The sequence below is a fragment of the Pseudonaja textilis genome, chromosome 2 (genome assembly GCF_049901715.1).
Source record: "Pseudonaja textilis isolate UNSWEBS1 chromosome 2, rPseTex1.2, whole genome shotgun sequence".
Taxonomy (NCBI): domain Eukaryota; kingdom Metazoa; phylum Chordata; class Lepidosauria; order Squamata; family Elapidae; genus Pseudonaja; species Pseudonaja textilis.
The window spans coordinates 126,715,839-126,736,820 of NC_141991.1; the positions used below are offsets into that span (position 1 = coordinate 126,715,839).

Here is a 20,982-nt window from a genome sequence, read left to right on the forward strand (position 1 = left end):
ACTTTATATGGGCACCACCTCCCCCCAATGCAGTTTGTCTTTGTCTTCTAAGGGAAATTATTTAATCTTGTATGTAGTATGAGAAGTATCACAGGGCTCACCCTCAGAGTAGTTGCATGCCTGAGACAGAGCCTGACAATGAGACAAGAGAGCAATTCGAGACACAGTTACACCCATCACACTCCCCTCCTTGCTGGTCTTGTACTGAAAAAAAGAATATTAACATCGACAATTAAACTTTATCAGGAATCACTATAGTTATATTTACATCATGATTCATAAAGATGTAGTCATTTGGTCTTTCTTTTCATGGATGTGCTTGTATAGTGAAGTCTACCTTCAAAAGCACTCATTGTTGATCACAATGCCAAAAATTTAAGCCTAGATATTCTTCCCTTACATCATCTTCGTTCTAAATAAATGTGGGAAATTTGTGACATAGGTTTCTGAAATTCTTAGCACAAAAAAAGATCGATCAGATAAAAAAAATAGGGAGAGGGAATCTGCTATAAGTGTAGAAGGTTTACTAACACTGTAAAGTTAGCTACTAATTCAGCAAATGATACATTCTCCATAAAGCCCAAATCAGATAAGGCACACCAAAATGCTGCTATACTGGTGAGGTATGCAATTCTTGATTTTAAAAATGTTAAATACTGAGGAGGTGTTCAATAATTCTGCCTCCTTGTTCCAGATGAAGTGTGTTTTCAATATTTAAATATTTGTGTCACATTTGTTAATTCCCTATGAGACATGGACTGAGATTATGAACAAAACCTAAATTAATCTTAAAGCACACATGTTCAAGAAAAAGAGGACTTACTTGCTGCATAAAATATTTGCAATGACCTAAAGGTATTAACAATCATAACGTATTTTATTTTGTCAAATCTCATTTGCTTCTATATACCTCAATATAAGCTGGCTCAGTCCCTGCATTTGAAATGTTGGGCTGCCAATCCTTTGGTGTTTTGGAGAGGTACTTGGAATCTGTAACCACCCACTTGAGCCTTGGCCAACCTAGAACCAAAAAAGAAACTCAAACTTTAGGTGACAAGCTGTTAGGGTTGAACTTACAATGCACATCATGGAAATCTGGCGTGCTACCCCAAATTCAGTTCCCCCATTTTCTTAATGTCGGATGTCTAATCCTCAGGAAAAGTTAATTTAAAAAGAAATAGGCAATAACAATACATAGAGTACAGATTACTGTGACCCACAAAAGGAATGATGAAATTAGGGTTGCCTCAGAAGTCCAGCAGATTTCTCAGAAACTCTCTTTGCAGAGATATAATTGTGATAATGGAAATATTTTTTTACTATTTTCCATAATTGTATTGGATGAAATTGCTATGTACCATCTGTTTACAAATATGTGAAACTGAGGAAAAAAAATAAGCAGAACACATTATTTTTATAGTATTAAGTGATACTCGATGTGTAAGGCTATTTAGAGCTTCACTGTTTTGTGTTCAAAGCCACAGAGCAACAAGACAATGTATTTCCAGTTCATTCCCATTATGAAAGATATTGTGGTTAGTGGATTCAACAGCAGGAGTATAGGTAATTCTAATTTTTGAGGCCTAACAATCTAATGATTCCTCCGCTAAAGGAATGATATAGCAATGCTATATATTTTTTGATAATTCGATTCATAACCTGATTATGTCAAGTAGAGTTACAATTAACTATATTTAGGTCAATTACATTATTTATTCTACAACTGCTGAAGAAGTAGATGTAGGCAACCATTTTCATTACTTTTTTAAAAAAAATTAAAACATTTTAAATGTAACAAACCCTTGAATTGCACAATTTCTCCATTTTGTGTTTTGGGGAGCCCCTTCAGACAAACTTCAGTGGTGAGGGCCAAAGCAATGCCACAACTACCCAGTAGAAAGCCAATCTGCTGGCCACCAGCATCCTGAGAAAAGGAAGGGAACAACTATGATTTGCAAATTAGTAACCAATGTCACTTTTAACCACGCAAAACTTATAATTCAGTAAAGTATTAGTAAATGGATAGTAACACTGTGACAGAGCAAAGCCTAAAATTTGACCCTTTAGTAAACACAGCTTGTAATCTGAATTGCAATCTCTTTAATAAGAAAAAAAAGTTTCAGTAAAAGTTGATTTTCAGACTATTGTTCAAATTAAATAAATCTGTACTTTTAGCATAACAATTAACATAGCTATGAATAGTCTACTTTTTTCACTGTTGAATTTTAATTTTATTAAAACTGAAACATGTAAAAATGTCAACGTTTAAACAAGCACAGTAATGTTTAAAACATAATAACGCAGCTTTTAAGCGACCGAAGGATCTACCCTTCCCTTATGTGACTACTGTGCTATAAAACTCAGTGGAATATAAAATAGACACCAATGTTCCCACTATTATATTTTAACAAAGTGCTTAATTCTGAGATTCTTGTCCTATTTCACACTATATCTGCATGCACAGTGAGCATACAGAGAAAGAAACCATGGTTTTGTGAATTTGTCTATATAATAACTGTGAAATGGAGGACCACTTGAACATCTCTTTGCAAGCCTGAGAACTTACCAAAGGAGCAACTGGTGGAAACCTCTAGAATGTAAATACATCTAAGAGCAACAACTGGTCTGTTTCTTATTTGCACTCATGGCTTATGACTCCTCTATGATCAATCACTATTACCTTTCTCGTTAGAGGCACCTCTATCGGCACTGGGAGGACTTCAGCCAGCAAACAGCCATAAAATGCCACCATGAACATGACAGGGTCATTATTAGGATAAACAAGGGCTACCTGTGATTCACAAAAACACTTTGTTAGAGAAAGAAGGGAAACAGCATTTGTGTTTTGACCATTACATTTAATAGGTGAAAGTGGATATTTTAATTGAACAAAGTACATGAGTAGTTTTCAAAAGGTTATTCACACACACACACACACACACACACACACACACACACAAAGTTCTACCAGTTATAATAGATTGGTTATACAGGTAGTACTTGGCTCAAAACTACTCATTCGTAAAATAACTTATGGATGTTTTTCATACTTATGACCACTGCAGCATCCTCATGGTCACATGATAAAAATTCAGACGTTGGGCAATGGTCTGAATTTGATGACTGCAGTGTCCCAGGGTCATGTGATCATCCTTTGTGACCTTCTGACAAGCAAAGTCAATGGGAAAATCAGATTCACTCAACCATATTGCTAATTTAAAGCTGCACTGATTCACTTAACTGCAGCAAGAATGGTCGTAAAATGGGATAAAACTCATTTAACAACTATCTTCCTTAGCAACATAAATTTTGGGCTCAGTGGTGGTCGTTAAGTCGAGAACTACCTGTATTTACAACTGGTCCTCAAAGTTCTGGCCAACCCAGCACCTCCCCCACCAGGCGGCACTGGAACTGCCAGATTACTGTCACTAAGCAATGCAGTCATGTGACATCACATTTTACAACTGTATCACTTACTAATGAAAATTGTATTCCTGATTATTGTTAAGTGAAAACTACCTGTGCACCTGATTGATCACTCTTGTTTATCATAAGAAGTGCGAGTTAGAAGGTAAAGCATCTTACCCTGTCTCCAGGTTTCAATACAGGCTCATTTTTGGTGCCCAGCTTGTTCAATAGTGTATATGCCAACTTAAGGCTTCTGCTCCACAGTTTGCCTGGAATAGACAAAGCAATCAACACATTTGTGGCATTAGCAACATACCATCAGCATTACACACATACATAATATTTATTATTTATCAAAGAAGTACATTCATATTGCAACCATGATATCTGTCTTGGTTTGCAGTATGAAGGGGAAAGGGGTCCCAAAAATTTAAATTCAGCAGCTAAATAAACACTAAATCCTGATAAATGCATGAGAAAACAAGATCCTCGTTTGATGCCTTGGGCACCATAAAAGGAGCACCCACAGAATGGTTCAGGATTAGATCACTGAAAAGGCTATGATCTTAACTGCCATTCACTTTGACCCCAAAAGATAAGTGCCTCAGATGGCAATCTTAATGAAATAAATTGAGCTGTCCTGTGAATAATATTGGGGTTGACAGACAAGAGGCAAGAATATATCCTGTACAATGGCACTAACTCCGAGCAACCAAACACATAGGTGCTTCTTTTCTTAGTGTTATGTTCTTCCCTGTAATGCCAGCCAGAGATTAATAGCTGCTGACCATCCTGAATGAGGCTTTACTTGCTATGGAGCAGAAAGTAGCCAATAGAGATGCTGTATATCCAATGATACACAAACATACTATGCCCCAAATAAAATATAAACTTATCACAACTTAAATCTACAAAACAGAATAGTAAGAGTATTCTCATTACTTTGGATTACCTGTTTTTTTTTCTTTTAATGGATCCAATCTGTATTGCTTTGCTGACTACTTGGTGAAACTTAATATGCAATCTGTGCTATGGTTATCATAGATGTAACTATGTACTATAACTATATATAATCTATATATGTTTTCTTAAGTTTTCGTGGGTACTTACATGTATGGTATTCAGCTTTGTTCAGTTATTTTCCCACGTCATTATAGTTGTGCTTTTAAAGTTGTAGCAACATTTCGGCAGAATCTCATCTGCCATATCATCAGGCTTCTGTATAGTGTTCGTCTGTGAGTCAGACTTTTACAATTGTTTCAGTTTTAAATTTGGGCTAGCCTACTGCTGTGCCAGAATGGTTTTTTCTTCACCCTGATTGGTTGGGTGTCTTGGTCTGTGTTTATTGTATATACAATCTATATATGCTGTATACATTAGACAAAACCCTTACGTCCATGCAGGGCAGAATGAATGCAGATTAGCAAAACACTACTTCATCAATTAACTGCTAATGCATCAAGCAAAGCGATAGCTATCTCAAAGAGATAGCAATAGCTTATATACTGCTTCACAATTCTTTACAGCCCTCTCTGAGCAGTTTACAGAGTCAGCCTATTGCCCCCAACAATCTGGAAGGATGGAAGGCTGAGTCAACCTTGAGCCTGAGTCAAACTGCCAAATTACAGGCAGCCGGCAGAAGTAGCCTACAGTACTGCATTCTAACCACTGCGTCACCCTGGCTCAGTATAGAGGTATGTACGGTATAACATGAAGACCATCAAGCGAATGAAACTCACCATATGTCAATGTGTAGACGGGTTTCCCAGAGACATCCAGGGCTGTCAAACAAGGGCATTTGGCCTGTGTTGTTCCCCAGCGTTGCAGAGCTGCTTCTAAAGCAGGAGGCCAATTGCACACTACACCCAAGGGTTCTCCCTTCACAGGTGTCATCTGACGTCCCTCAGGCCTCGGTTGGTTAGGATCTGGCTGAGGAACTACAAAAAAAAAACCCCATCCAATCAAATGTTAAAACCATTCACAAAATAGAACAATGTTCTAAAAATGCTAATAAACTCTACATCTCCCCTTATTAGTGATGCAAAGGATTCCCTACACTTCCCCTCCAATGGTTCTAATAATTAGGGTTTTCAAAACTATTGTTTAAAGGTCAAAGCAATTTGAATATATTTGTTGCTAAGGAAAAATGTCTCACAATAGGAGATAGGAAATGCATGTGCTTTCAAACCTAGAAAACCATATTGTTAATCCAACTGCATTTGGTAGAAACCTGCTATTACTGTTGCTGCTACTGTATAATTATATTGTATAGCGTGAACCACATATTAGATGCAATATAGAATATACCAAGGTTAAAATTCATATCCAGAAAATTTTAACTCTCAATCAGACAGATCAGAAAATAGGACTTGAGTTTAAAAAAAATGCAGCAAAGACAGAAGAGGGCAAGAAAAATGGGGACAAACTGGATGGTGTTTAGAGAAGCAAAGAAGTTTGCAATTTTTAGAAATAAAGACAAACTATTTGTTATATAGACCAACAGGGTAGCAAATTCTGAAGTGGGAGTAGATGATAGAATAAAGAACAAAGAAATACCGTGTTTCTCACAAAATAAGGCTAGACCGTCTTTTCGGGGGTGACTTAATTTCCTCCCCCACCGAGAGTGGCCCATGCGCATGTACCTCTCCATGAGGCTGTTTCTATCAGCCGAAGAAAGCTCCCCAAAGGCAGAGTCCCCAGCCGCTTCGGGGCGAGGCGTGGCTGCCCGTGTCCACTCGCCATTAGGCAGTGTCTTTCGGGCGATGGAAGCTCCCCAAGAGCAGTCACCAGCCACTTCAATCGGCCAATAGAAGCAGCCTCGGGGCGAGCGCACACTCCCCTCGCTGTGAGGCCGCTTCAACCGGCTGATCGAAATGGCTGGTGACTCTGCCTTTGGGGACCTTCTATCGGTTGATGTTCTATTGGTAGTAGATCAGGGTATTCTAGCCTAGGTTACCTGCAGGGCACTCCTAAAGGCAAGTTTTCTCCCCACCCACCCCCCGCCCTTCCCCCCCATTTCTTTTCACCTCGTGTAGTTCTAACAAATGTGAGAAATGGCAGGGAAACACATGGTTTAAATAGGCCTAAATTCTAGGGGTGGGGCTTAATTTCACCTCATGCCTAGAAATCATGCTGGGCCTTCCTATTGGTAGAGGCCGTATTGTTGGAGAAACACGGTAACTATATTAATAAAAAAGAGGAGACAAAATGTATTTTATTAAAATCCAAGAAAAAACATATCAGGTGATTTCAATTCAAGGAATTTGACCTTCTAAGACAGTGGTTCCCAACCTTTCTTTCGCCCCGCATCCCTAAAGAAATTTCACTCAAACCTCACACCCCCTGAAATTTAGACTTTAGGAACTACTGAACACGTTAAATATATGGTAGGTTTGAATCTTTTCAGCTATGTATGTGACGGCCACTAAATAACGATACTTAACTCTACAATGAAAACAAAGTTAATCCATTGCATAATAATAAAAATGCCAACATATAGCCAATATCCTATTATTTACCTGGACTTTTCTCGCCCCCACTGGAATATCGTCTCGCACCCCCAGGGGTTGCGAGCACCCCAGGTTGGGAACCCCTGTTCTAAGAATATTTATTCTACAGTCACTTAGTGGTTCTTCTGTTAACCTGAGATAGTTATCTTATAAATTTTTCTCAACACTTGACCAAGGAAAAGACTTTTAATTAATTAATGGACTTTAAGATTTAAAGAAAACATGGACTTCTGGTTTGAGCTTCTTCAGCGACAGACCGAAACCTTGTCTCTACGAGGCTTTGATCCATGCTCACCACTGGAGCGCCCCGAGCCTTCTGGTTTCGGGGCTAAGCCACCCCGTAGAGGTGGTGAAGAGGGGGAAGACTGCCAGCAGGGTTGAGGAGAGCCACATCTCTCCTCCCCAGCTGGCCATTACTCCCTTTCCCGAAGGCAGTTGCAGCAGTGGTCAGAAATGGCCACCACAAAGAAGAGCTCGACCGGAAAAGAATGTGCAGGAAGAAGATAAGAAGAGAAAGTTTTGGTTGACCAGGTCAAACAGCAAAAGCAACAAATAAGGTACCCTGGAATTGAAACTGTTAAAAAACAATAACATTGTTCCCTAAGAAGATTTTTAAGCTGTGAAGGAGAGAGAAAGGGGAAAAGATTTGGTTTTCTTCTTTTCCTATACTGACAGCTAAGAGACTTAAGCAAGAAATTGGAAAAAAAATCCACTTTGACATCAATAGGAATTTAATGCTGAAAATAAAAAGTCAAAGGGATAATAAAGATTTCTGGATAATTAAAAGCTTTTGAAAACAGGAAAGGAGAGAAAAAGAATAAAAGGGCAGGATCTGGAAGGGAGGAGACTGCCTGGAATTAAAAAAGAACTTACAGCAAAATCTCAACAAGACTTCCAAAAGATACATTCTAACTGAAATATCACAACAAAAACCCCAGGAAGAGAAAGTCGAAAAAGAAATAAGAAGATATAACTGGGGACTATCTGGAATACTTGATGATTTCTGGATTCTTGGTTATTGTTTTGAAAGACTAAAATCAATCGGGTGGTTGTTTAAAACTGTTTAAAATGGCTCTACTTTTAGAAGAACTGAAAATGGAACTTAAAAAGTACAAAGAAGATGCACAAGAAGGGAGAGGTTCTTTTGGCTTCGTATTTCAGTTTTAGAAATGGAGATTTGGAATTATGAGAAACAACAAGAAATGCCTGCAGAACAAGAAGATTACGACGAAGAAGAAGCCATCTTTAATGAACAAGTAATCTTAGATGGGGGGAAAAATGAAAGGGGGGAAAGAGAATGGAAAGTTTAAGATTGGAAAAAACAACTCCCCCCCAAAAAAGAGTGAAAAATAAGTATAAAATCAGAAAGCAACAGAAGAGGGAAATGCAGAAGAGAGAATTAGAACTAGAGAGACAAGGGGGTAAAAAGGGGAGGGAGAAGATGAGAGGGAAGAAAGAAAGGAAAAGAAGTTATAAAGGACAGAAGCAAAATACAGAGAAACAGGGCCTATTTAGAGATAATGGGTGAAAACTTAATAGAAAAAAGGATTCTGCAAAAAGTACATAAGATAGTATGGAAAACATGAAACAATGTATGATTAAAATGTCTGATAAAATAGCTATCGTAATTCAGTGGAATGCTTGTCAATAAATAAATGTAACAAAAGATATATTTAGTGATTTATAAAACCCATGTGAAGAGAAATAAGGGAAAAATTAATTATGGAGATTATATGTGTTTTTAAGGACGTATGATATTTAATTGAAAAGAAGTGTTAAAGATGTTAAGATTTTAATGATTATTAATGATAGAACTGAACTGGAATGGAATGAGGGTTTATAATTACATATATTTACAATCTTTTTTTAAAAAAAGAATATAGTGTGTATTATAAGAATGTACCAAGCAGAATTCGATTGGAAGTTATGTATTATGTATTATATTGAAGGTCATAAACTTAAGGTATATATTGAAGTTTAAATAAGAGTTGAATGTATGTAATTAAAAGATATAAAGGTATCATACTCCAATTAGTAACTACAGGAGAAAATTTGTTTAATGAGAAAAGATAATATGAAATTGAAACAGAACAGACAAAAGTATAAATATAATGATTTGAATTGAGATAATCAAAATAAAATTGAGAAAATTAAAAGAGAGGAAAAACTATATAGAAAATGTAAAATAGTATAAGATATGGAATAGAATACAAAAAGGAGCATGAAATTGAGTTTTGTGTCTGTATAAAGAAGTTCAACCCGGGACCATGCTATTTTCAAAAAAGATGTTTTACTTGTATTTTGTGTGTGAAAACCCAAATAAAACTTTATTTAAAAAAAAAAAAGATTTAAAGTAAACATGCAGAAATGAGAAAAAAGGAGATTACGATGCATTGGTATATGAGAATAGCCACAATATATAGTTCATAGAAAGATACCCAATCCATATACCTTCCACAATCTCTTCAAAATCATCCACAAAGAATTCCTTCAGAGGTGGCCGTTTAGGTCGCTTCAGAGTATTGAGTAGCTGCTGGATTTTAGTGGAGACTCTGCTATTTACAGGGACACCTGCAATTTAGGAAATAAGTTGAGTTAACCAGAAATACATCAAATATGAGCAAATGTAGACCTATAATATCTGGGCTGCAAAAATCTGGCTGACCACTTGGCAAAAGAACTCCACTATTGTTGCCATATACATTTTTGCAAGTTTAGAAATGAGAGCCATTGTAAAATATTGGTAATTGTAATTTTAGAGAAATTACATAATCTTTCTGATATATAAAGATATCTTATATTTGGGGTGAAGCCCAAATGTAGAATAAACTGAATATTTCACAAGATGTTTTCTAATACTTGATTATTTTTCTGCTTTTCAAATCTACCATTAATATTGGCATCACACAGGATACATGGGTTTATTGTGTCCTACGGTGGATGTTATCATAAGATACCTTTTATTTCTGCTAGGGCTACAAAACATGGCATTTATCAATATTTTTCAGATCTCAATTCCTAGCTGATCAGAAATGTTTGGCTGAATGGACGCAGCTGCATTCAAGGCTATATTGCTAATGATTGCCTTAGGACATGGCCACCAGAGGGTGCAAAGACAACTGGAGACTTATTAAAAGCTAGACAATTATCTTCAAAGGCTTTACATACTTCAAAAATCATTGCACAGCACAATTCTGGTATTCATTAAAGAACCCTCATTCCTTTTCAGGATTTTGCATGAATGTGAGAAAAAGAGGGCCTCTGTTTTAACAGTCATACTACCTTTATTAAGCAGGTTCTTTAAAGCAGCAAAATCTTTCTTTCAGGTTTCAGGGGAAGGCATGAAGAAAATTAGGCTGTTTCAATGAATAGCAGGCAGATATGCTCATGGTCTGAAACATTTCTTCTCAATCATTTCTAAAGCATGAACAGCCTACCACATAAATACAGGCAATTCTTGCTTAACACTCATTTGTTCAGCGGCCGCTCAAAGATACAGCGGTACTGATCGATTGGCATGTACACCTAGGTCTCAAAATGTATACGGAATGTTGCACAATCTGTACGAAGCATTGTGAGAAGAAGGGTGCACGTGGCATTAGGAAGAAAGCATGGTGCAGCCAGCAGCTACTTTGCATAGGGCCGGGCCAGGTGTGCCTTGTCAGTGACTAGAGAAAGACAATGAAGAAGGTCAGATGAGCACAAGACCCAGTGGAGTGCAGGTTGGAGGGGCGGCTGGGTTTTTGTGGACCCTTGGTGGTTAAGCTGCAGCAGGAGGTGGCACTCCTCAGTAGTGGTGGTGGGTGGAGCTAAAGCAGAGGCCCAAGGGCAGTGTGCAGCTGTGGAAAGCCATAGGCCTCTCTGCTTCAGCCCCAGTGTAACTGCCATCTCTGCTGAGGAGCATCACTGTGCAGGACAGTCAAAAGGGCCAAGGTGGGGCATGAATATAATTGATGGGGGCGTTCAAGAGGAAGCAGTCGCTTACTGAGGCTTGAGGCTGGGAGGGGGGTCCAAGCCAGGAATGGCTGGGATCGGGTTGGATCTTTACTGAATGACCAGCCGGAGTAGATTAATAATGGCAATAGGGACTGCTAGGATTTCCATCTCTAAGCAACGTGGTCACGTGACCTACTGCTTAGTGACAGAAATTCTGGGTCCCAATTGCCATTATTAACCAAGGATTACTTGTAGCAAAAGTCCTACAGCTACAATAGTTTGGGGTTTCCCCCTCCCCGATCTTTAAGTAGGCAAACTCCACAAGAACAGGTATTTTACATATAAAGTAGGACACTTAACAATTATACTTTTTTTTTTAACATGGAAAGCAGTTGCGCTGAAAAGTGGGACAAAATCACTTCTCAAGAGATGAAACTAGCTCAATAAATGAGCAGTATCAAAAAACCCTTTTTAAAATACCAAACATGACTGTACGAGTAAAACATACAAAGCAGCTGCTTTGCCTTTGTACTTTTTACCTCAAAACGAGCAATCCGAATTTTCTAATAAATATGTTTAATTCACACATGTGAAATCAGCTATCGTTTTGTTGGCTGCAAAATTTGTTTCTAAGGCAAATACAGTTTCTAAAAATAGAAACAGAGCAAGGTTGAAAAAAGCTATGCTATGACAAGCAGAGATCTCACCAAAAAAAGAAAAACAAGAAATCCTGTGGGAATTTAGGTGCAGGGATAAGAACTGAAAAAAAGTCTGCCTTCGGTTACAGTGGTAGCAGCTGATATTGCACAAGCAGCATGCTTGTTTTACACAAATGTTAATACAAACTACAACTGCGACTGCAGAGAAAAAACAATATGGGACTATCCAATATGAAAAAGGCAGAGGCTCTGATGTTCATCCAAGAAATTGTTCAACAAATGCAATTTATCACTGATATTTGTACTCTACCACATAGGACTAATTCTTTAAAAGAAAGAAAATAAAACTTTTCCAATTTTATTTAGAAATACAATTTCATTATTTATGCGCCAGGCTTTACTTTCTTAATCTTTTACTCCTATAGCCATTATTTGGTAATTAACAATGGAAAGACATCTGAAAACACAATAAAAATGACAGTAACTTGTGATTATTCCAACCATACATTCCTAGTCATATCAAAGAAGTGTATTTTGTCCAATTCCCAGAAATACTGACTTATAAGCAGCAACAGGAATTCCATACAGTGGGACGTGACGACAAATCAGACAGCAGGTTTGGGCTCTTCCCAGGGATACAAAATCAACAGTGTAGCAGGAAAGAATAGGAAAGGAAAATCTCTCGGCATAAATTATATTTTTGACAACTGCAAGAACTGTCTAGGGCACGGGTGTCAAACTTGATCATGTCATGGGCCAGATTGTGACATATTGTAATGCTTTTTGCCTTTGCAGAGCCAGGATGGCTGTGGCCTGTATCTGATATATCCAGCCCATGGGCTGCCAGTTTGACAGCCCTGATCTAGGGTAACCAGACAGGAGTTAAAGTACCTAATATATTCTGCTCACACATAAACTGAAAGGCTGACCCCAGTTGCAGCAGTGAAAATATTTGCAATTTCTGGGAAAGTGAGCAGTGCAACTTCCCAAATTTGGGTTACTAAATCACAAATTGAAAAACTGCATATGGACCTGAAAAACTGCATATGGACCTGTTTTTGTGCTTTTCAAAGAACTCTGAAAAGCACAAAAACATTCTAGTGTGACAGAATAGGTTTCTCTTCCTATAAACCATTACCCTAAACCAATGTTTCTCAACTTTGGCAACTTTGAAGATGTGTGGATTATAACACCCAGAATTCCCTAGCCAGCCTTCTTAAAGTTGCTAAGATTGAAAAACGCTGTCCTAAACACAACATTCTTGGAGATATCCAGACCAAAACTCACATAAAACTACACTGCAGGTTGATTGTCCTAGAATTCAGCCTTATGATATACAGGATATCAGGGCTCTCAGGCTTGCGGCCCAGAAGCCAGATGAGTCACATGCTGGCCATGTCCACATCCAGTTTAGCGAAAGGGGAAAAAAGTTGTGATATGTCGCATGACAATGCTGTGTCGCGAGTTTGACACTCCTGATCTATACGACGCGAGTTTGACACTCCTGATCTATATGAATCAAATATCTGAAAATTTGTCATTTTGAAATTTTGACTCTGAAAGTTATTCCATATCTACCTATCTACTTCGCCACCTGAAAGCAAAACCTGCTGTTGGTGAACTTGCTTTGGCTTCAAGCAGCTGGTGAACGAACAGGGCCAGATCCTGCTGTGGAGTATCAACCTTGAAAATATCCTCAAGGAATAATTGCACTTGGTAGTTTTAGTTAGCAGGTTTTCTATGTTTTATTTTTAAATAGCAACTTTCTTTTTTCTGATTCCTCTGTTGGATTTTTAATAGATGTACTAAACTGGCAAATGGAGTTGCTTTAATGTTTTTAACCAAGCTGATGAAGGGTCCTTTTCTCATGTGCCAAACTCCAGTGTGTATGTGCATATGGTTATTTGATTCTTAAGGAGTGAAAACTCTGGAGAAGGAACTATTCTTCTCTAGAGTTCCAACTGTCAGGCCTAGATTTACATGCGTTTAGCCATAGGCTTAATTATAAGCAGTGGTCATGTGTCTCTGTCTGAAATATTTGATAAGGCGCTGGCAGCTTATTCTTCTACACAGGATCAGAGATACAGCTTGTCATATAACCAAAGAAGTATGAAACAAAATGTAAAGAAAAGCCAATACAATTCAAGACTTTGCCAGTGCATTTGCCTGATATTCATCTGAAGAACTTTGTTTTGCCTGTAAAAAGAATAATTATCTTTCATTCTATAAAAGATGTATTAATTAAAGGATTATGTCTCCAGAAATGATTACAAAATATAACCTCTCAGTGTACCTCATATCTGGGGATTTAACAGGATTCTGAATAGAAAGCAAAATACTACTAATGAATATTACCTACTGTGTCAGAAATTTAAATAAGATCTGGTTGGTTGATTTTGGCTATTCCAAAATCATTTCCCTCTTTTCTTTGTTATTGCTCAAATTTAATTGATATAATCTTTGCACCCCTTCAAGAACCAAGGCAAGCTAATTTTGTTTTTCACAAAATTACATACTTTTGGTTTTTCCCCCTTCCCCTTACAAAGGAAAAACCAATTGAGACTTATCTCAACATTTTCTGCCTATCCTAGCAACATAAATGTTGGTGGTTACACAAGACTAGTTGTTCCGTTCACGAGTTTAGTTGGGACTATTTTGAAAACTGCAAGCCTTTTCTCTGCAGACATGGCATCTTCCATCGTAAGACACATCAAACCATCCTTGTGATGCTACTCCAGGTAGTTAATTAACATACTCATAGACCATGGCTGCTGTCAAGTCTGGGAAGCGTGGAAAGTTAAGCTAAATAACAGAAGCTTCCCCCCACTTTAAATACACATAGTTATTTTTGCACAGAACTAAGGATTCCATGTTACCAGGATCTCCCTGTTGCCCCTGTGGCCTCATTTGAGTTGCAAACTCCCATATGTCATCCTTTCAGAATTCTGTGACATTACATGGCTGATTCCTGCTTAAGTTTTTTTGGGGGGGCGGGGGGGACAATACAGCATTGTGGTTCTGCAGATATACCATCAGCTGTGTCCATAAGGCTGGACCGGTTGGATGCTTTGTGCATGCCCTTCACTATTCCCGATGGAGGAAGGTCAATAGCAGACGGGCGTGCAGAAGAGGCAGGTGTGGAGGTAGTTGCGGTAACATCCGGGGGAACTGAAAAATTCTCTGAAAAGAGGATCAAGGGAGAAAAGTCAGATTCAGGTTATTTCTTATTACAAGATAACCTAAGAGGAAACTGGTTACCTTCACAATTTTTCCCTTCTCTGATGCAAGAGCATAAATCACAAAGGAGAGAGAACATGATGCATGCTGAGTTTCATTTTTACTTTCCATTGGGTTATACATGCCAATTCCCATTTCTGTTTTGGTAACCAACAGATCGCATTGTCTCTTTTCAAAGGTTAAAGAGACTATCTGAATTTTATTTAAGATGTCCACTGCAATGTTCAAGAGGCAGGAAAAAAAACAATACACTGCACCATCCTCTTTGCACATACCTCTTTGCCTAGGTAAAAATCGTACCTAAGGGCAAGAGGAGAATTTTTGTCCACATAACTACTATTATAAACTGTAGGATTCTTTCAGATTGTTCAGTATAACTCAGCAAATGTGTGGTGGGAAAAGGTCACATAAGCTCTATAATTGATCTAGATAACTGCATGTAATAGAAAAAACTTAAACTGAATCCTTTTACAAACATACAGATTTTCACTAAGTTTCTAAATTGCAACAAAAACAATGATATTGACACTACGGATTAAAATAATTCTAGACTGAGTTATTGCAAACCCTCTCTTCATTTATGTATCATTCTCTTGCCTTCGACCGAATGGCAATATAATTGTTTCTAATACACTGCTGAGAGCCATCTGGGTGACCTTGAGCCAGTCACTTTCTCTCAGTCCATGGAAGGACTCGATGGCAAAAGATTTCTGAAAAACCTTGACAAGAAAACTGCAGGGACTTTTTCAGGCAATCTCTAGGAACTGGACGTGACTGAACACAAGAAAAAAATATACACTAGTAGTAATTGATAATTACACAGATTACATTTCTCTGCATAGGATTACAATAGATTATATAGCCATTAGAAGTCAAATATTCAATTTCTGTAGAAAGCATATTCTGATTACAGCACTGGTATATACAAATAATACAAGCTCATTTATATCCACACATGTATCATAAGCCACACAAATTAAAAGCTCGTACACAATTCACTTTATTAATGAATGTTATGCTCACCAATGTTATTAGTCACTAAACGTACAACTACTGAGGTGGACAGAACGTGTATTATATGTACCTTGCCAAGTTGTTTTCTGCATTTTAATGTTGAATTGTTTTGGACTTCTAAATGTGGATACATATTTTCACTTGGATAAGGAACTGAAGGACAGCGAGTTCCTCTCCAATATATAGACAGAGACGTAAATATAAAATAGAAACATCATCCTGCTTTCAAACAGAGTCAGATTTTCACTGTTGCACTTGCCAGTCTTTTCAGCCCATCTTTCAAAAGTGTTTTGAGCACTAATAGCATCTACTTCAGTTTTGTCCAAGAGTCATTTCTCACTTGTGTGCAGTGGTTAGAAGAAAGAAACTCAGTGTTTAATCAGATGTCAGTCTGTGGGGTAATAGCTTCATATTTACTGCTGGTGTTGCTAACACCCACTGAATTCAGTTTTGGTCAATCCATGCTGAATTTGACACACGGCCATCAAAACAGTATGAAAACGACCTTTCAGAAAGGCCCATACTTCAGAAGTAGAAACTTGATACTTGAAGAACAAGCATCTATACATATATAGATATTATATTATACTTCAAACCTAGAAACATATCGAACGAAAAATGGAATTTTTACTGCTTTGAAATGTTTTCAAAATAATGAGCAAATGCATGATCAATCAGTTGCTGTTCTTCTAACCACTGGTCTCTGTGACTTGTGTTTATTAAATCGATCAATTAGGTTCTGTTGTTTTGAGGCTAACCATGACTGTCTTTTATAAATGTGAAAATGCCCTAACATTTTAGAATATTCTTATATCTATAGCTGATGACTAGTATCTGTCTCTGTATTGCGCAGTTCTTGGTTCTCTCTGAGCTTGTTTGTTTGCTTGCAGACATTTCAATATTCAACCAGATAACATCATCAGTGCAAGTGAGTGTACGGTTTTCTGTCATTTATATGCAGTATATATAAACGTTACAGTATCTAGTTGTATAATGAAATGATTGCAAGTAAACAACTAAGCTCAGAAAATGCCAAGAACTCAGCAGTGTAACTCTTCAGCTACAAATATTGGTATTTTTTTATATTGAAATGCAATGTTATTACTTGGAAACCTCACTTTTCATTAGGTATTCTCAATATTCCTAACATGTTTCTTACAAAAGAAAAAAAGCATTTTTAACATTCAATCTGACATCAGTTATTCAACAACTGAATAGCCATGAGTTCCAATTTGAAGGAACATTTTAATGAGAATCTCTTTATTTGAAGAAAGTGCGATTTATGGTGATGGACTTTTAAATAGGTAACACCCCACCCCCAAGTTTTCCATTTTAGAAAATGAGTCACATCCCAGTAAGTCAGTAAGAAAGAAAGAAAAAAAGGAAGGAAGGAAGACAGTAGCAACATATAGGTTGAAAGAAATAAAAGCAGCAATTAAGAGACACCAAGTATCTACACATGTCTGAAATCAATTAAGCCAAAGCAGACAGCACACAAAGACACAGGCACCCCCTGAGATGCAACAATATTGTTTGGGACATGTTAATACAGAAACACATATGATGGAGCCAAACAAACCCTACAAAATTTCACACAGCAGCACCAGCGGCAGGGAGCACCTCAGAGCGTCAAAAAACTGAGCCTGGGGTATCCAAATCTATATATGCCCCAACAAATATGTACTACTGAGCTGGGGGAAACTTATTTGTTTGCTAAATTTATTTGCTACCTATCTCACCCTGGGGCTACTCTAGGCAGCTCAGGGTCTATGGTTCAAGGTCCCCAAAAGCAATATAAAATTTTACTCAAGACAGGAGGGCTATTTCCTACTTTCCTTCTTGAAAAGAGCTGAGATCAATAACAACAACAACAAAAAACAGCCCCTGTTTTGTATACTAGTACTCAGTCACTGGAAAGGTATAAAATTTCTTCCTGGTGATAAGATTCCCACTATTAAGCAAATGTCATTGTGGCATTTCTCTGATAAGATTTTTTTTAAAAAAGGGCAGTGCCTCTGACTGATTAGGGAGCAGACATCTACAATAACACAGGACATGTGGATTATTATACTCTCTTCTGCTGGCTTGGAAGTGAAATGACCAAGTATAAAGAACAGCTCCAAGCATCAGAAATACCAGTGGCATGGAAAAAAAAATAGCCAGGCTGCTGTGCAAATGTTTCATAGTGATTATGACAAAAGGCTTCTCCCTTTTTCTTTCCCTCTCTTCCAAAGAGGTCCTTTCTCCAAAATCATGCTTAACATTGCCAGACTTCTAGAAAAAGTTTGGAAATAATTTGAGCTTTGACATTGGGGAGATTTCTAAAGCTTTACAGAAAAATAAATATTCGAAATGTTTAAGTTACACTGTCCATATCCCCCCACCCCCCAGCTCCTACCTATTCGAGTATTGGCAAATACATCAGCTAGTGACCCACTGGTCCCTTTGCCTTCTCCATGGGATAGTGTAGAAGATGCTGATGAAGATGTGGATGACCCCTGAATAGATCGGTTGATCCATGACTCAGCATTCTGTAAGCTCTGATGCAATGCAGCAGATAGGGCAGCCTGGCGCCTGAGCGAACCTTCATCTTCGGAGGCAGAAGACGTGTCTGTGTGGGATCAGAAAAGGGAAGCACACTGCACTTAACATGCTCTTTTTGCAACCGAGGAAACACTGGCAAAGGCTCCGTACCACCCAATGCAGAGTGCACAAAGCATGGGTCAAGATGGAAGGAAGCTATTAGCAAGCCCACCAACTTGGGCCAGCTTGTTCCTTACTGCAAAGGAAAAGCAAGTAAAATGGTTGAAAACCCACCAGAAAAATATCCATTCACCCAACTCTCACAGGTAAAATAGCCCTGCAGTCACCACCCTGCAAATTGCATGCTATGGAACCTGGCTGCAGTTTCCCCCAACCATTAACAATTCTGAAATGGAAAACATTGGAATCAACCCATATCTGAACATTTGTTTGGGAATAGACATTCTGGGAAATTTCATATGGTCTATAATTATTGATTTGTAGATGAACACAAAGTAAAACTTCTTTTACATACTGAAGATGTATATGTTGAAGAATTCCTCCCAACCATCCCACTTTTTTAGTACCAAAAAAAACAACACCAGTATTGTACTATAAAATGTTGGCTATATTGTGGAATCATAAACATTGTAACAAAGAAGTGCGGTAGTATTCAACTATCTATGCAGTATGATTAATATTTAGGAATATTCAATCTGTTAATCTATGTACCTGTGTAATCTTTCACACAAAAGTATGCATATATTTCTGCATGTAAATATGTCACAATTGGTCCTTCAATACATCAATAATATCACTGTCTCATACAAATTCAGAACTTTAAAGTGGTAGTCATTTGAGCCAAAAAAAGGAAAGCCAGATATCGTTTTGCTACAACAATCATTTTTCCCCTAATGGATATTATTTTGATCCTGACGCATTCTTGACTAAGATGGGAAGCCACAGCTTTTTTCATCTCAGCCCTCTCACCATGATGTTAAAAGCAATTGCTAAAAACATTTACAATTCTTCTCATCTGTTTACTTGCTACTTTCCCCTATTCCAGACCTATATATTTTTTTTCTTTTTTCTGTCAATCATTATAAACATTTAAAAACTAGAGAAGCAAGAGTAATGTAATCAGGAGCCTAAAGAGCAAGGTAATTATATGTGCACATCTAAATTTAAAACAATCTTCCTATCACCTTCACCTAGAACAGCGATGAGGTAATGGTGACTCTCCTGCTTGCTCTATAGAGCTGGAATGCATGACTACTGCCTTATATTAAGATACCTCACCGATCCATCCACACATCTCTTCCAAATGGCACAAACTCAGGTTTTTCAGGTACTTTAACCTAAATATCAGGAACTAAAGAGCAAATTCTGCACATGTTCTGCTGCTAAACTATAGTTCTTTCCACTGAAAAAAAATGAATGGAAATATGCAGCTTTCTTAAAATAGAAACCTGTGTATAAATACTAACAGACTCAGAAAAAAAATGAGAAATGTTGCATTGTCAGTATGAAATTGTTGGGATTTTCATATTCAGCTAAATTCATGCAGTAATTTCTCACAAGCAGTTACTTTGATAAGATAATTGAGGAAGGACCCACATAAAGTTACTGCTGAATCTCAAATCAAGAATACATCAAATCATATATGAAAAGTACTAAAGCAAGCAACATATTATCAATGTCATGTGGCAACTGAAACAAGTCTTTGCAAAAAAAAAAAATGAAAGAAAGAAAAAGAAAGCTCAACAACAAAATCCAGCTATTATTAAGTCTCCCTTATCAGGAATCTGATGTCTTTTAATATTGCCAGCAATAGCAATAGCACTTAAGACTTATATACTGCTTCCCAGCCCTCACTAAGGGGTTTACAGAGTCAGCATATTTCTCCCAACAATCTGGGTCCTCATTTTATTGACCTTGGAAAACTGGAAGGCTGAGTTAACCTTGAGCCAGTGGGAATCGAATGGCTGAACTGCTGGCAGCCAGCAATCAGCAGAAGTATTGCATTCCAACCACTGCGCCACCACAGCTCTTGCCCAACAATCAGAGGGGAACTGGTCTAATGAGCAAGTGGCTGAGCTCACAGTCATAAGGATCCTATCCATTTCCTCAGGCCCAACAGATTCAAATCATTCTTTATAACAACAGGCCAAGTTTTTTGCTCCAACCACCTACATGATACCTGTACCAAAGCTGGCATCTAACTGGGAAAAATTCAAATGATCTTTGTCTGACACTTGCTCTGAAAATTCCACAGCACAATTTTATAAGTGAATTGCCTGGTTTCTGATTTGCACTAGAAGGGTTTGGGTCACCCAGATCAAGGCTATTGGGAGGTAATCCATGGACACAATATTTTTAAAATATATATCCTCCTGGCTTCTATTAAAAATGTATATTCAAACCTGATTGAACGGAAATGTGTCTAAGTAAAATCTAATTTGAGGCCTGTACTTTAGCCAGAAGAAAAATGAGCTCCACTTATAGCAAGTACCTACATCTGATCAACAAACAATATAAGGTTCTCCTGGGTGGCAACAATATTCCAAGCCAACATTGCATGGAAACTGATTAATTAGTGCAAGAAGAATAGTGAATTTCTCCTCTCCATTAATAGAATTTAAAATAGCCTGCTGGAAAGAAAAATGATTTAATCTGATCCCGAGGAATACATTGTT

The 20,982-nt window shown here is 37.7% G+C and overlaps 1 protein-coding gene across 3 annotated transcripts in view; it reads right to left on the reverse strand.

The window, feature by feature from the left end:
* DIP2B (DIP2 acetate--CoA ligase B (putative)) overlaps nucleotides 1-20,982 on the reverse strand; it is a 179,252-nt gene that overhangs the window by 35,315 nt on the left and 122,955 nt on the right. For 2 of the 3 annotated variants that reach the window (XM_026717375.2, XM_026717374.2), the window contains exons 5-13: nucleotides 18,162-18,374; nucleotides 14,543-14,692; nucleotides 9,369-9,488; nucleotides 5,148-5,345; nucleotides 3,586-3,677; nucleotides 2,681-2,791; nucleotides 1,801-1,924; nucleotides 911-1,020; nucleotides 102-204 (exon numbers count right to left, since the gene is read on the reverse strand). In XM_026717375.2, coding sequence (XP_026573160.1) covers nucleotides 102-204; nucleotides 911-1,020; nucleotides 1,801-1,924; nucleotides 2,681-2,791; nucleotides 3,586-3,677; nucleotides 5,148-5,345; nucleotides 9,369-9,488; nucleotides 14,543-14,692; nucleotides 18,162-18,374 — 1,221 coding nt within the window. The remainder of the gene's footprint in view (nucleotides 1-101; nucleotides 205-910; nucleotides 1,021-1,800; nucleotides 1,925-2,680; nucleotides 2,792-3,585; nucleotides 3,678-5,147; nucleotides 5,346-9,368; nucleotides 9,489-14,542; nucleotides 14,693-18,161; nucleotides 18,375-20,982) is intronic. The other variant, XM_087925170.1, reaches the window with a different exon arrangement.